The 16382-nt window shown below is 37.5% G+C and overlaps 1 protein-coding gene and 1 long non-coding RNA gene across 5 annotated transcripts in view; one reads left to right on the forward strand and one right to left on the reverse strand.

The window, feature by feature from the left end:
- Positions 1 to 995: 995 nt before the first annotated feature.
- LOC107582876 (uncharacterized) lies at positions 996 to 15941 on the reverse strand. The gene is made up of 3 exons (XR_001608986.1): positions 15875 to 15941; positions 1307 to 1375; positions 996 to 1079 (listed from the first exon to the last, which is right to left on the reverse strand). It is a non-coding gene; the product is annotated as an uncharacterized lncRNA (long non-coding RNA).
- The window catches only part of LOC107582875 (rho GTPase-activating protein 27-like), a 23965-nt gene continuing 13302 nt past the window's right edge, over positions 5720 to 16382 (forward strand). For all 4 annotated transcript variants that reach the window (XM_016268893.1, XM_016268892.1, XM_016268896.1 and 1 more), the window contains exons 1-2: positions 5720 to 6260; positions 11674 to 12569. In XM_016268893.1, coding sequence (XP_016124379.1) covers positions 11733 to 12569 — 837 coding nt within the window. In that variant the 5' untranslated portion in view covers positions 5720 to 6260; positions 11674 to 11732. The remainder of the gene's footprint in view (positions 6261 to 11673; positions 12570 to 16382) is intronic.

The following is a 16382-nucleotide window of genomic DNA, read 5'->3' on the forward strand; positions in this document are numbered from 1 at the left end:
CCCCCCCGTAGCCTACCGAAATCTTTCAAAATATACCGACCCTGAAAAATATTTAAAAGATGTGACAACTTGCATAGACATACTAAACGACATAATGACCGATTTGAGAGACAGTGTACATTTTTAAGTATTTATTTTTTGTGAACATTGGTCAAGTGAGAAATGCACACGTGTCCACACATTTGTTACAAAGACATTTAGACAGCCATTGTATGTTACAAACAACATGTAAACGAAACAGTCCTTCATAGTAATAATAGCACATTCCAGGATAAACAGTGGATTGTATAGTAGTCTAAAGAACAATCAAAGTTTGTTCGCTTAAAGTAAACCTTTTAGTTAGTGTAGTCTAGTTGTTCTACTTAGTACATTTGTTTAAAAATAGCAAGCCCAGAGCCGTAAAATAGGCAGTTTAGATAATAACATTAAACATTCATTGATTCATTTGACCATATCGACTTCAATGGAAAATGAAAAGTGCAAAAAAAAAAAATAAATAAAAAAAAAATAAAACAATAAAAAATAACATTAATAAATTACTGACAACATTTAATTTGCGGCACGCAATGAATTAAATGTATCTTCTTCTAGTCATTTTTCTAGTCATTCTTCTGAATGTGTCCATAACGGCCAGAATGTCCTGGCGCACAGCTTCCCACGCGCAGCAGCTACAATTCTGTCGGAAAGAAAAGTCGCACAGTTAATCAATGCAGATTTGAATGAAGGTATAAACACATTCTAAACTTTTTCGTTATTTGTTTGGTCTCGTTTACCGAGTTTCTCACCTGCTGTGTGAGAAACTGATCGAGCTTTCTGAAGTTCTCGACCAACGTCTCAAATTCAGAGCTCATCACCACCGGGACCTAGATATTAACAATAACGATTAACGTCCAAAATTGTAAATAATGTAAGTAATTGTTGACTCAGCCCAGCTACTGACTTACGTTTGATTTAGCTTGTCGGTGGAGATGTTCCATTAGTTCTTGGAATGCATTGTTATTCCAGCAGTGGGTTCTGTTCTTCTTGAAGAGCTCAAAGGTAGAGTTATATGATATCTTCAGTGCCTGAGATAATTCTTTCTGTCCAGTGAACAAAAAAAAAGATCAAACATCCAATGTCAAACTTACAGGATATATAACACCAACAGTCCTGAATATTTCTGGAGACTGCAGAGCCTGAATGGCACCTGAACCAGCAACTCAAGTTCTTTCACATCACTTGAAAGCGGCCAGCTGCATTTAAAACTCCGCAGGAAGATAGATCTCTAGGATGTAACATTTCTGTCTTGTATTATATTGTTGCCTACCTTACTCGGAAGACTCGTGAACCGATAAGACATCGCTTTTTCCACTTTACGGGGACATGCTCCTTGGCCCTTTGAGAAGAAGAAAAAAAGATGTTGACGAGTGCTTAACACATTTTCAAATAGACACACAGATGATAGATAGATAGATAGATAGATAGATAGATAGATAGATAGATAGATAGATAGATAGATAGATAGATAGATAGATAGATAAGCCTTACCAGTGCATGCAGAAATTTAATTGTTTGAGAAATTGTCTCCTTTTCCTGAATAAAGGATTCTGCAAATATGGACGGAGACATGATAATCCACAGAAAATACAAAAAAGTTCTCATTGTGGTTTTGTATTGACAGCTGTACAGTGCAGAGCAATATGACTAGGATATGGATACTATCTTATGGTAAGACTCTGGCTATATATTGTTCTCCAAAAAAAAAAAAGAAAAAGAAAGAAACTACCCTACTAAATTTGCATTCCCTTCAGCAGGTGACAGCGCGGGAAGCCCAGCGGTATTATAATTGGAAGTTTCAGAAGGAGAAAATTACGTGCCTCTGTTCGTCGTGGTGGGCGTTCTTTTTCTCACCTTGAAAAGGCAATGAGATGGATAGGATGGCGATGGATAGGAGTCAAACTGGGACTTTCGTCCACTATCACTATGTAGACACAATTACATCATATGAATGTCAATACTTACGAAACAAATGAATATAATTAATACCTTATTATAGCCTATTATTTATGTTATCCATACGTTATCTACAGTATACCTGTATATTCTGTGTCTTCCGGTTTTGCGTTAGATATATATGCAAAAATTAATTTTAAAACACGACTTAAAAGCGGCTGTATATGTGTTCTCAGAGTGACTTCATCAAACCGTTTGTGTAAGGTGATGACACAACTGGAGCGCGAGGTAATTCCTCATCGTTACAGGGCATTGTTTACATACAGAGCGTTTCACTTTCAGTTTCCACAATGACCTGTGTGTAGAATTCCTTTAGCAATTCCACATGAGCCACATATTATGAGGCAATTGATTTTTGTTCCATACTTTGTTTAAAAATCGTTTATCGATGCTGCAAATTTCCTTTCATTTCCTTTTTTTTACTATTATTATAATTTTTTTTAAAGAACCAAATAATTTTAATCCAGAAACATATTCTGTTTGTGCAAATCACATTATTGTGCCTCATGGACGACGAACAGGTTACATCTCTTGAAAAAAAAAAGTCTATAGCTACACCTAGGCTAAATACGAGAAGAAATATTGGAAACATAAAAATAAATAAATAAACAGTAAAAAGTGAAAATGTAAGCAAAGTGTGGTTTTCAGTTGAAAGGAAAATGAGTTAATTGCCTATATCTTTCGTTGTCCTGTCTGGAAAATTCATTCCAAAATCCCAGTCAAAGTTTCTTATGCTACATTTAGAGGGGGAAAAAAAGTACCATTCATCTTGAAGGGCCAAATCATTGTTGCTCTTTCCAATAATATTCATAATAAATAATATATGAAGGAATTTCGACTTTAATATAAGCTATTAAATGTTGTTAAATATGGCAAAATTAAAACTAATAATAAATTAAAACTGAAAAAATTCTCATGTTAAATGTAAAACTGAGTGTCTTTACATAGCCTATAAAAGCTTAAAGTAGAGAATTAATTTTATGATGCTTTAAATACCAATATTGTGGTCAAACCAAAAGTAACACATGGTATTTACTCTTTTTAATGAACAGACCTATGCGACACTGGTAATTAGGGAATATTAGCTAATCATTCAATAACAAAACACGCTTAAAACAGAAAACATATAGCTTATTTTAATTACCGTCCTGAAGTAAAACTCCGACAGCACTATTTCAGTATCTATCTAAAATCTAAAATATCTCAAATCATTATTGCAAAGCTCAGTCGGTAGGGGGCAGTGCATAATAAGCTTTTCTAACTATTTTATAAACGTTTTTTTTTTTTTTTTTTTTTTTTACAAAATATGGTTATACATAATTTTAATAATAATGTATAAAAATCAAAAAAGATATTTTATGCGCTCCAAAAAGATAACCAGTCCGTTCTCAGGTGGAAAAATCAAGAAAAATTTGATCAACTGAAAAAACAGATCAAAGAGCAGCATGAGCTGAAACGTCTGCTCTTTGCTCTGTTTTTAAGACACGTTTCACTTTTTTGCACTTTTGTCACCCTGTAGAGATGTTAAATAATGTGAGAGACCCTTGCCTTGGTCTAATTGTGTGTCTTTCAGTGTGCTGACATTTTTGTTTTTTTTGGTTGTTCAATAATAATGTATAATAATCAGTTTTGGCTGCACCATAAGTAATACATTTTATAATAATACATTTTGATAGAGAAAATAATTTGTATGGTTCAAATTGTTTCCCACTTGACACAAATTATATAATCAACTATCCCTGCATTCCATTCGGAGGGACTCATCCCTATGTCCTAATCCCTTCAAAGGGTATACCCTCCGGAGTGAGAGCTTCGAAGGGTTGAAGGGTGTAGGGGACAAAACAACTGTTTCTTGAAGTGCCCTTCTGCGTCGTCACATGCACACAAGGAGGCTCCGTCATCATGCAAAGAATCTGCGCAAAGGATCATGGGAGCCCAAGGTGTCCATCAGTTGTACCCTTCGAAATTCTTAATTCCGAAGGGCCCTTTGAAGTGGCCAGTTTTGAGCACTTCGGTTTGGAATGACCCTTCAATATGGCGGCCATGATTGTTTTCACTCCGAAGTGCCCTTCAGAGGCGATATATCCCGTTTGGAACGCAGTGTATAAGACATCACTATGCACCCTCTCCAGTCGGAAATAGTTTGTGTTCTCTGAATTCTGCCATGTGAATCATTCATCATCACCCTTCCAAAACACCAAGACCTTACAGCTCTCATAAAAACTGACACTCAGAAACACTTCATTTTACGGTATCACAATAGATAGTTTGCCAAAAAAGAAAAGAGTAGGCCTACTTGACAGACATTACTAAATCAAATTTGATAAAACGATTTGACAGACTTTACTAAATCACACCTGTCTCAGTAACAAAGTGACAGCCATAAGCTCTGTAAAGTGCAAAAATGTGTTTGCCCACACTTCTTAGCCAAACTCAAAAGTCGGAAACACTCTCTGATTGTGAATAATTTTGCTTAAGTTATCTGAATTTGTTTTGGGTTTTGAAATGAAGTTTATACGTTTTCAAAATTAAACTTAAAGAAGTCAATTAAACTTAAAGAAATCCATTGTCTTGGCTACTTGTGAGTTCAAATAAAGGTCATGTTGAGTTTACCTATTTTTAGTCTACCATGTTTTTAAGGCAGGTGAACTTTCATTGTAAATTTAACCAGCTGGAAATGTTTTACGGTGCATGAATAGCTATGACTGTTATAGTTTCCTTTTTTTTCAGAATGATGTATTGCCTGTGAAACATTTTTCTAAATTAATTTTCTTTTATATATTTACTTGTATGTAATAGTTAAAGATGCTGTTTACACAACTTCTCAAAATTTAAGTAACTAGAACATTATTTTATGACCTAACTGCAGCTGATTTATCTCTTTATCCTAAAAAAATGATATTAACCTTTTATTCCAGGACAGCATTCCAAAAGCATGCCCAAATGGAGCATCACTGAAAGTACCAGAATCCAAACGCATCAGAAAATCTTCACATGGCCCACCCAGAAAACATTTTTTTTTCTGGGGTGGGACATGTTGTCATGTCCATACATCTGAGGGTGAGTATTAACCTCTTGGTTCCTAGTTGCCCCTCAGTGCTCAGTACAAGATTTCTTAATCGTATTTAGTAGTTGTTCAGTTTTGTGCAGCTTAAAAGTGATCAGAGGTTGTGCAAACTGGAAGGGAGGGAAGAAACCACCAGAGCCCAAATGGGTGTGAATCAACCACTGGGTGTTATTCATAGAAACTGCATGGAGAACTCTCGCAATAGCTGATGTTTTTCATTCAGCTGTGCATGAGACTAAAGGGAATCACTCGGAGAGGTTCTATACAGGCTAGCCTAAAAATCCCTTTTTACAGCTCACTAGAACTGGAAAGATGTCAAGAAACGTCTACTCATGTGAGTGAACAGTGGAGAAGAAAGCAAACTTTATTTTTGCAGGTGAGAAAACAATTTCTAAGTTCCTTACAGTTGTAGTCTCAGCCATGTGTTCCTATCTGATGGTTTTGTTAATTGATTTCACCCACCAACTTTCCGGTGACCTGATTTGTTGACGAGGTGGAACACAGCTTCAACCACATGGTACAGAAAGTGAGGCAGTTTCACCTATTTGATAAAGAACATCATCTTGTCAGAGTTATTGCTTTCGTGGAATAGCAATTGGTTAATAATTTTGCAAGGCTCTTCTTCCCAGGGCGCTGTCCTTAGTTGACGCGGTGCGAGGTATGGAGCGGGGTCCCCCTCGGTCCGTTCGCCACGGGGCCCCTTCAAGCACGGGGCCCGGTGCGACCTCACCAGTTGCACCCCTCTAAGGATGGCCCTGCTTCTTCCTAATGACTCAGTTGAACCATACCCTCATCTCTCTTTCTCTCTCTCTTCCTGTTGCTAACTCTCACTCTTCTGAAGCAGTGATGTGTGTGCTGGAACAGGAAATGAATGCAGACAGAGGAGGCAGGCAAGCTGAAACTGGCACAAAGTTCTAGCATGTATACACACCCGCCCACGATACATACACACACACACACGGACACACACTGGCCCTGAGCAACAACTGTCAGAGCTGGAACTTTGAGCTGTAGGTGAAACGACAAAGCGGTGGTGGTGAAAGACTGAAGCCTGTCTAAGACATTAAGCGGACTGAGAAAGGAAAAGAGATTTAAAGAAAAAAGAAGAAGAACAGGAGACGGATCTTACAAATGTAACTTGAACAAGAAGAGAGAAAAACAAAGGTGTGGAGAAGATGCTGCGCCGATCCTGCCTCAGCAGGTAAACTTATTTTAACTTCTGAGTACTTATTTGGTTAAGATGTACATAATATTCACTCTGTCTTGAGGTACTTTGCCATTTATTTCAATACTTTTACTTAAAGTCTTACATAACAGCTACTTTCCTTTTTTCCTGTCTTGTTGCAATATGGCTATATGTGCACATAAACTTGTTGCAGTTTACAAAGAAAAGGCAAAGTGAGCCATCTTACACTGTGCTATGAGACCAGAAAATCAATGCATAATCTGCATATTGTAAGCAGCACGTGATTTTTTGGCATTTTATGTGCTGAATCTGTGATCATAGTGTCACAAGTTGATCACCAATTGCAAACTATCACCGTCAAGCTGATAGATGAAATGAAGATAAAAGATATTGATGTCAGTATTCAGCTTCGTGTGCTCAATTGAACCTGTGAAGAAGGATAAGAATCATTTTGTATGCATGCTTAATCCATTCTGTGTACAAACAAGGTATTCCCTCTGAGAGGAAATGTTTTAAACATTTTAGTTGTGTAGACTCAGGGGCGTAGCCATCTTTCAGAAGTGAGGGGGACAGAAATGTCAAATGTAATATCTTTATTTTTTGGCTAATTAACAGGTTTTATTTATTTTTCTTACTTTTAATTGGCTAAGAGGTCAAATAAACTGCTGGATAATAACTAATAATTTGTATTCTGTCATATTTTTTCCTAATGGCAATTTTATTATTTGTTCATATAGGCTACTACACTTTTTTTTAAATCACAGAATAAGACAGAAAACATTTATAGTTTCTATAGGCTACTGTAGTAAATGCGTGGTAATAAACAAAGATAGAGATACTTTGTTTAGTATCAGAAAGATCAGATACTTTGTTTACACCATGAAGATGACTTGAAAACACACATAAACCATATATTGTCGCAATCGTGTGTTTATTGTCTTGACATTATTTATTCAGTGATAGCTGGATGCCTTTGTCCATATTAGGTGTTTCCTGCATGTCATAAGTTATTACTTCTATGAGTCTTTCTGCATGAGAGCACCCTCCAGCTTTGAGTATGAATGAAACATACACTGCATGAGAGAGTTTAGCACTCCATGATGTTCACATCTCCTCATTTTGGTTACAAATAAAATGTCAGGTCATGCATAGACTATCTTTTCTCTTTGAATTTAAATTTAGATTTATTCACACTGGCCCCTGAAAACCTCTACGTAAACACACTTATCTGAAAAAGTGCAGGGGATGAATTTAAGTTTTTTTTTTTAAGTGGGGGGACCTGTCCCCCACATATCCCATGCGTATTCTACGCCCATGAATAGACTGCACAGTGAATAAAAGTGCTCTTTCTGCATTCCTGAGGTGACTGGGCTGGTGCGTGTGGGTGTGGAGGAAAACTGGAACACCGCAGATCTGGTACAGCTATCTGAGTGCACTGCACATTCCAAAGAGAATCTCATTTCTCCCTCAGGTATTCGCTGTGTGCACACCTCAGAATAACCCTTCTGACTTTCTGAGGCCACTGCTTTGTGTGGGTTAAAATCTGAAATCACAGCAGGTTTTGTTTGAACTCATACGTAAATTACAAGCATTCGAACTATACACATCTGAGATTGGCCAACTGGTCAACTTTAGAAAATTCTGTCATTTACTTCTTTCTTTCATGGAACACAAAAGGTGATGTGAGGCAGAATGTCCAGGCTTTTCTTTTCCATACAACAAAAGTAGACTGATTAGTGGCCCACATAGATTGAAAAATCATTGTAAAAGTAGTCCATATTCATTATTCACCATATTCTAAGTATTCTGAAATTACACGATAGCTTAGCATGAATGACCAAGCAATAAAGGTTCTTTATTGGTGTCAATAGTTCCATGAAGAACCTTTAACATCCACGGAACCTTTTAAATGCACCAAAGGTTCTTTCGATTATTTAAATGTTCTTCATGGTTCTTTTAAGAACTGTTCACTGGAAGGTTCTTTGGGGAACCCAAAATAGTTCTTCAATGGCAGAGGTGTCCAAAGTACGGCCCGTGGATGAATTTCAAATGGCCCACAGCTCAGAACAAATGTGTTTACTCTGTGACTGGTCTCGATCATGCGACCACTACAACACTGAGATTCCTTGAGAAGCGTTTGAGTTTGGAGAAGAGGCCTCCGATACAAACCACAGATGTTGCGGTGATTTAAACTAGTTTAAAAGCAGATGAAACAGCAATGACATTCTCAACAACACTGACACGGAAAACAGGAGAAGCACCGTGTGACAACAATCCAGTTAGAATATTTTTAAATACACAAATCACAAACATTTACAATGGATTTACTTTAGTAACTCTAACTGTGGTATTGTGGCAGAAATGCAGGATATTCATGTCGAATTTTATTATATTATTAATGTAGGCATAGTATTGAAGGTAGTGTAAGGCTGTAATGAAATATAGGCCAAATTACAGACATTTTTGTTATAAGCAGTTTTATGCATTTCTATTTACTAAATACATTAGTTTATGGACTAAATACTATAAAGTCATTCTAGATATTATAATCTTTAAATGTTACCCTGTAAAAATTAGATTGTTAAAATATTTACAATATATTTACAAATATATTATTATACATCCTCAACACTAATGCTGACAACTGTCTACACACACACACACACACACACACACACACACACACACACACATACATACATACACAAACACATACACATATATATATATATATATATACAGTATGCATGAATGAAGCATCGGGCCCCTTGGTGTGTCCACATCATTGAATCTGGCCCCCTTTAAGAAAAAGTTTGGACACCCATGATCTATGGCATTGCTGCAAAACCCCCTTTTTTGGAACCTTTATTTTTAAGTGTAAAGTTGTTAAGTTGCTGAATATCTCCTCCGTTCTCATCCCATTGAGTTCCTATCACACTTCATGCAGACAATAAAGTTGGAGATCATTGACATCAAACCTGGTGCATGTATGAATGCACACATGAACAAATTAGATTGGATCATTTTCAACAAATAGCAAGTTAAAGCTGAACAACTTTTAAAATCTGAACAGATTTTAACTCAAATCTGCAGACTGGCTCTGACTTTCAACAAGTAGAGTTGACTTATCCTAACTGTAAATTGGGGAAAAAGTAATGTAGGAATGTATAATTCTTCAATATATAACAATTATTTTAACATTGCTTATACCGTCTCTGGCATACTCACAAAAATGTAACAAGCACAAGGGGGGGAAAACAATAGCTTTTAATATTTACATATTTTTTTGTATGCTGACAAATGGCGACTATATATGACAGGAGATAATATGTGCTAGGACAGCCCTAAATTTAATTCTAAAAATGGGTGCTGGGGTGAGTGAACAGATCACATAAAGACCCATTTTCCCCCGCCATGAACATCCTGTAAGAGAACCAGACAGCACAGCAAGGTCAAAGCAAGCCAGGCTAGAGACAAACAAGGAGTTTCCGTGTTTAAACTGTCTAAATGGGAACGGCCTCCTCCAATTGTTCTACACTAACAATCATTTTCAACTGGAAGGACCCCCCCCCCCCCCCAAATACAGCTTGTGCAGATTCCAAGGTGATTTTTTTTTAACAGCTCTAATATGATGAATCATGCATTGGTGTTTCTGTCATTTTTGCTCTGCTGCTGTTCAACTCCAGACTCAAAGGTTGTCAAACAAGTTCTGACTGTCCCTTTCAAAGCTGAACTGTTTGTGAAATACATTAAGTAACCAGTCTGAGATCTAAGTTGACATACAGTATCTGCAAATCAGTATGGAGAAGAAGCATTCTCAGAATCAAATGTGTAGCGGTGATTTTGGCCACTTCCTTCATGGATTATGCAATGTCCTCCTCTGGTAGACCACAAGTCCTCCGTTCCATCCATTGCCACCCCTTGGTTCAAGTCAAGTCAAGTCAAGTCAAGTCTGCTTTATTGTCAATTCTTCCACATGTACAGCACATACATACAGAGAATTGAAATTGCGTTACTATCAGACCCTTGGTGCATACAGATAACACTAACAGTAGAACATAAACGTTTCACATTTATTTATACAACCAAGTATATACTTATATAACCATAGATATAACCAGAATACACACATCTCAAATCAGTAGAAAGCAAATGTTTGTTGCTGACAATGCAGCATGTCTTCCTTTCTCTCTCTCTCTCTTTGTATTAGACATGCAAGAGGAAGGAAGTCTTTTAAAAACAGCCACCATGAAAACCAGACTTTTAAAAAGATCAAGTGAAATACCGGTCATCAGAAAATGAAAAACTAAGGTGCAGCAATGTAATATTTACATTAGAACTGACAAAATGCATCACCTCTTCGGTGCTTTGGCAATTAGATCAATCAATGTTTTTTTTAAAATGTCAATGGCATAATATCCTGTGTCTATATCTCAGATCTCAGATCAGACATAATTTGCTGGCAGCTGATTCCAAATAGCACTTTGATTACTGACACTGTGCTGTTATCTGTCTTTCGTATTAGAGTCAACTTCCTTTCCTTTACAGGCAGTAGTCAAACCACATACAAAAGATTAACAAGTGATAGAGGTCGCTGAGCAAACATTAAACAACCGCTGTTGCGTCAAGGGTGAATCTCTTCAAGTACTTTGAGTATTCTGTAAATTGTCATAAACTGTCAATTAATATAATCCTATAAACACATATACATTTAATATATAAATGTAATACTACTAATAAATTTATTACTTTAAAAGTCACTTTATTACTTATATTAATTAAAATTAATATAATTATGATGTGATTTGAATTAATATAACATTCCAAAAAAGGTGCTCTGATCTTTTTTGAGTGTCTGTGGAGGTCATGCTAGATTGGTTGCTCCAGGTCATTGATCAGAACTGTGGTATTTAACCTCAGTTATTGGTCCATATCAGCACACTACATCAAAGTTTCCTGCCTTAAAACATCAGCTGTTGACAAAAGGTGGAGGTTAGAGATCTCCACTTTCAGCTTAAAATGACTTAGCAGTGAATTTTGCAAAAACTTACCATTTCAGAGTTTTTATTATTATTTTTTTTTCCTATGGTGAAAAGTTAAAAATCAATACTTGCTGTTTCTTTGTATTTGTGAAATTTACCAGCAATTTTTAGTGTACTTTGTTTCTATTATGTGTGACAGTTCATAAAACTTTATATATAACATTGTGAAAGGAGCAGCATGATCTTAGTTTGATAGAATAAGGCTTGTTGGGCAAAGTCTGAACAGCTGGACCAGTAGAAAGGTCAGCCAAAGTGCTGTTGTTTTTGCATTTATACAGCAGATGCTCTTTGCTCGTGACTCAAATGTGAGGCAGCAAATAAACAGTAATTTGTGTCTTCTTCTCAAATTGCTTTTTATAATCCTCTCATTTGTTTTCTACCCACAGGAGGGCCGTTCCTGAACCTTGATTCCAGCGTGATTCCCTCAAGGGGAGAATAGGGTAAGATGACATCCTTACACAGTCTGGGTCTGGTACTGGTGGAGTTTGAATATGAATACGAGGGCCGGAATGGCCACATGGTGTCCATTAAACCCAACGAGCGGTACGTCCTCCTGGCCAAAACAAACGATCATTGGTGGCATGTTTGCAAAGATGAACGAGCCAAGCCATTTTATATCCCTGCTAAATACGTAAAGGAGCTTCCAGCCAACATCCCTTCACCTCTAGACTTCAGAGAGCCTCCAGGCCCCGCTGTGAAGCCTGTGGTGCCTGACCTCGCAGAGACCCACAAATCAGATGAGGTGACAATTAGACATCACTCCAAAGGGAATTACCATAAGACAGAAAACCGCATGTCTACATTTGGAGTTCCTTTGGATTTACATGAGCCCCCTTCTTACAAACATGGTGGACCTTCAGACTCCCTTATCTCCCTGAACATGGTTTCAGCCTCAGACTCATCAAATCAGAAGAAGAGGATGAGTCAAGCAACTAATCTGCTGATTGGCTCTCGCAGTGAAACGCAGCCTGATAAGTTTCGAGTGCCCAGCTTCAGCCCAGCTGACCCCCTCCATAAACCTATCCCTGTCAAACCTGTGGAGCTCCCTGTCATTAAGAACCTAAATGAGACCAAGCCTCACATGAAGTCTCCAGAGCCAGAATACCCAAAAGAGCCCGAAAGTGAAAGCTCTAGCTCAGAACCACTGCCATCACCAGATTCTGAGAATATTTATGAATCCATATCGGACCTGAATCTAGACCTGTCGACACTGACAGACAAAGCACCTGCTGGATTGCCAAACCCTCAGACCAACACATCATGCTCATCTCCAACAATAAAGGTACAGTTTTAGCTATATGAGAATGCCTTTTAAATTCTTATTCCTTTCCAGCAAACAGAATATATTTAGGGAAGCAGAATGTAAATGAATTGAAATTCGACTGCAGCAAGTGCAATTCTTGACTAGAAAAGTCAAACTTTGAATGAACAAAGTTAAAGGGTCTTGAAATTTTTTGAAGATCATGTATACCTTACAGATTACAGCCTTACAGGATCGGTCTGCGGACGAAAACAAGAACGCATGTTTTCAAATCCTCTTTGAAGCATTGGTTTCTCTTTCAAAATTTCACTTTTATCAGTTCCTTAAACCATACTAACCTATTTCTGTACAGAAAATCAATGATGTTGCTGAAGGATGTGATAAATCGTTTAAACCCAATTACATTCTTGCCTTTCACATACACTGTAATGTTAAAATTTGTCTTCTGTCTTGGATAGAGAAAAGTATGAACGTTAGTCAGAATGGAATATCATCGTACTACTGTATACAGACATTTGCAGTCTGCTTATATTGTTGAACAAAGGAAGTGCTGTATTGGTTTAAATAATGACTTTTGTTATTTAAACTTTGTGTATTTTTGACACGTTATCTCAGTTTGGCAGGATTGGTAAGCAACAGGGCATAAAACCTTATGAGGGAAGGAAGTAGAACAGGAAGTGTGTATCAAAGGAAATGTTTAGGCATGTTATCAAAGTGGGCCACTGGGAGGCAATGTTGGCATGCTGCATATCCAATCCAAGCAAAGCAGTACGCTTTTCCGTTAAGAACGATGTTTCACTATAAATGAACTTGCACTCAAAATCATAACTTCAACTTTTTCAACAGAATTTATAGAGAGACATGATCTTAATGTGATCAGATCACCATCAAAGTTACATTTTATCCACTTAAGGAGTAGTTACTCAGCTGTTTTTGGAGCTACATGAAATAAAGCACTGAAAACAATGACACCAATGGTTAACAATGGGTGTTAACAATAACACCCTCCTACATGACATCAGAACAGGATATTACAGCTTTTCCTACAGCGAGGGAAGGGCATATGGTAAAGCTTGTGTGTTTTAGCCTATGAAAGACGTCTATAACTCATCCTATAAAAACATAGCTAACTATGCAATCAGGTGTACATAACAGAATGATAGCCACTACTCTGCGAACTGTATCCAAAGAAAACATAAAAATCCAGTTACCATTTTTATTTGCATTCACTATGTTTGTAATGCACTTGCCTGTGACTTACAGGTTATCAGGGTGCCGATTCCTTTGTGTGTGAACAAATTTTAGAGGTTTGAACACTGTGCCACAGAGTTCAATTAATAAGAACTACAGGGCATGTCACAACAGGGTTAGGTTTTCTTTTGTGTAAACTGTCTCTTTAAGAATACGGGATATAAATGCATCTCACTTCTAGCAGGCAATGTTTTCAATCAAATTCAAACCAGAAATTAAATATGAGACAATATTCTTAACTTGCAAGTGTTCCACTGTAAGCGTTTTAGGCAAATTTTACAGGAATGCTAAGGAGTTAATTGTGTTATTTGTTTCAGAATACATTTGTGGTGGTTGCATGTACACTTCAAAGGGAACACGTTAATCTCCTGGGACACTGTTAGCACAGATCTTGGGATCTGAGTCAGCCTTGGTGTTGTAGCTGCAAGGCTACTATTGTTAGCACAGGTGTTTTCAGCTTCTCAGTTTCAAAAACAGTAAATGATCCCAAAGCTTGAAATGTGTCAGAAAGCCAGGGAGAAGAGAGATAAAGACCGAGTATGAAAGAAAGAAAGAGAGAGGGGGTTTTGTTGTCATTTTCAAATAGTCTCATTCTCTACTACCTTGATCATTTAAATTGTTTGTCATAAAGCCACTGAAACTTGGAGGGAGGACAGAGACAGAGAAAGAGTGAGAGAGAGTGAAAGAGAGATATATTTAGCCTACTTTTTATAGAAATATCTTTCTATAGAAAAATTACTAAATATAGAATGCTCATTTCAGTTTCATAACACAATTCCAGGGAATCTAGTAGTTCCTTCTCATGTTCTCAGTTTCTCTGAACATTGCTTAATTTCAAAGCATTTGAGTTATAGTGGACAGGGCCACTCTCAAAGTTTAACTGAAACGTGATGTTTTTTTCTTTTGTTTAAATATCACAAGAAATGGATGAACGCAGTGATTGTCAGTGTGCGTAATTGCTTCTAACTCTCTAAGCCTTTGCAGATCTAACAAGAATCACTGTAGTTCCACTCTTGTTTGGGAATAGCTAGGAATTAGTTTGAAGATGAAGGAGAGAGGCACAGTGGGAGTGCAGCTCTCAGTGCACCTGTATCAGGTTTCAGAGCCATTGTTAGTCTGGCTACATCAGTTGCAGACAAATGTTTCCCACAAAACCAGCACTGTATTAAGCTTCAGATATATCTTAAGGGCCTCAGATGACTTTATGCCGCTTTATGAATAATTCGTGAGAATAACGAGCCCGGTCTCATGAAAATGCGTATAAACAGTACGCCAAATAAAAACGAAAACTCGTGGTATTGATACGCAAAAATGGACTTTGGCGTTCATATGATACGCATGTGTTTGGCGTGCATATAATACGCAGTTTTCGCGTGGATATGATACGAAATTTGTTGGCGTGCATATGATACGCATCTACCCCACAACCCTAAACCTACCCATCGCGTAGCATACACACGCCAAAGTCAATTTTTTTGCGTATCAATACCAGGAGTTTTCGTTTTTATTTGGCGTACTATTTATACGCACTTTCATGAGATCGGGTTGGAATAACGATGAGCTCAATTCAGAAATTGAGGGAACACACATTTTTCACTATGAGCTGACTTTTACTGAGTCACTATCATATGCCTATAAGCTATATGTAATTGTACCTCTATTTGTCTACTCGCAACAACCAAGAGAACATATGACAGCTGGTCCAATCCTGTTACAATGCCTCTCAGCCACAGGCACGTTTACAAAACAAAGGAGTTCTTCCTGAAGGCCTCCAAATCTCATTTCAGTGCTTTAAACCCAAACAAGTTCAGAACAACTCCCACCCATAGGCACTGTATGTGTGAAAACACAGCCAGCCGTGTCCTCTGCCTTGTCCCTGAGCGTGACAGATGGTCGGTGTACTGTTTAGAGCTAAATGCAGGAATAAACTTACAAATGATACACCACTTTCGATTTACACCACAAGAACGTTGCGTATTTGTCCTTGTGAACCATAAAACGCTGTGAGTTTGGGAGAGAACGAGTTAAAAAAGAAAGGAAAGAAAAGAAAGGTGGGTCGCCGCTCCCTAGTTTACCTGCAAGAGCGCCGCTTCAGACTCGAATCTTCTGAGGAGGAACAGGTGAGATTCATCTGAGACTAACAGCGGAAATCAAAAACAGGTATTATTACGAATACACATTTTTTGACTTAGCTTTTGACGCGATAAAGGCAGAATAGCGCGTTTTCGACGGCTTTGATTATTACAATGAGAGCGTTTAACTTTGAGCGCGAATAGTCAAGAGTCTACACACATCACTCTCTCGCTCGCAGTGCATGGGAAATTATGAATCAACGCAGTTTTATTTGTGTTATTTGAGTTTTATTTGTATATATATATATATATAGCCTATTGTTTATAATCAGCTGTAGCCTATAGATGCCTAATGCCTACACCTTTAGTGACTTGCATCTGTAAAGTAACACTTCTTTTAAAAAACGAGTTTAAAAATGGTTTACTGATCTACCCGATTTAAGCTGATATCCCAACATTGCTAAAACAGGCTAACAGACCGGCTGTTCCCCCCCCCCCCCCCCAACACAAA

This window comes from Sinocyclocheilus grahami, unplaced genomic scaffold, assembly GCF_001515645.1.
Source record: "Sinocyclocheilus grahami isolate Dianchi unplaced genomic scaffold, SAMN03320097.WGS_v1.1 scaffold48.1, whole genome shotgun sequence".
Taxonomy (NCBI): domain Eukaryota; kingdom Metazoa; phylum Chordata; class Actinopteri; order Cypriniformes; family Cyprinidae; genus Sinocyclocheilus; species Sinocyclocheilus grahami.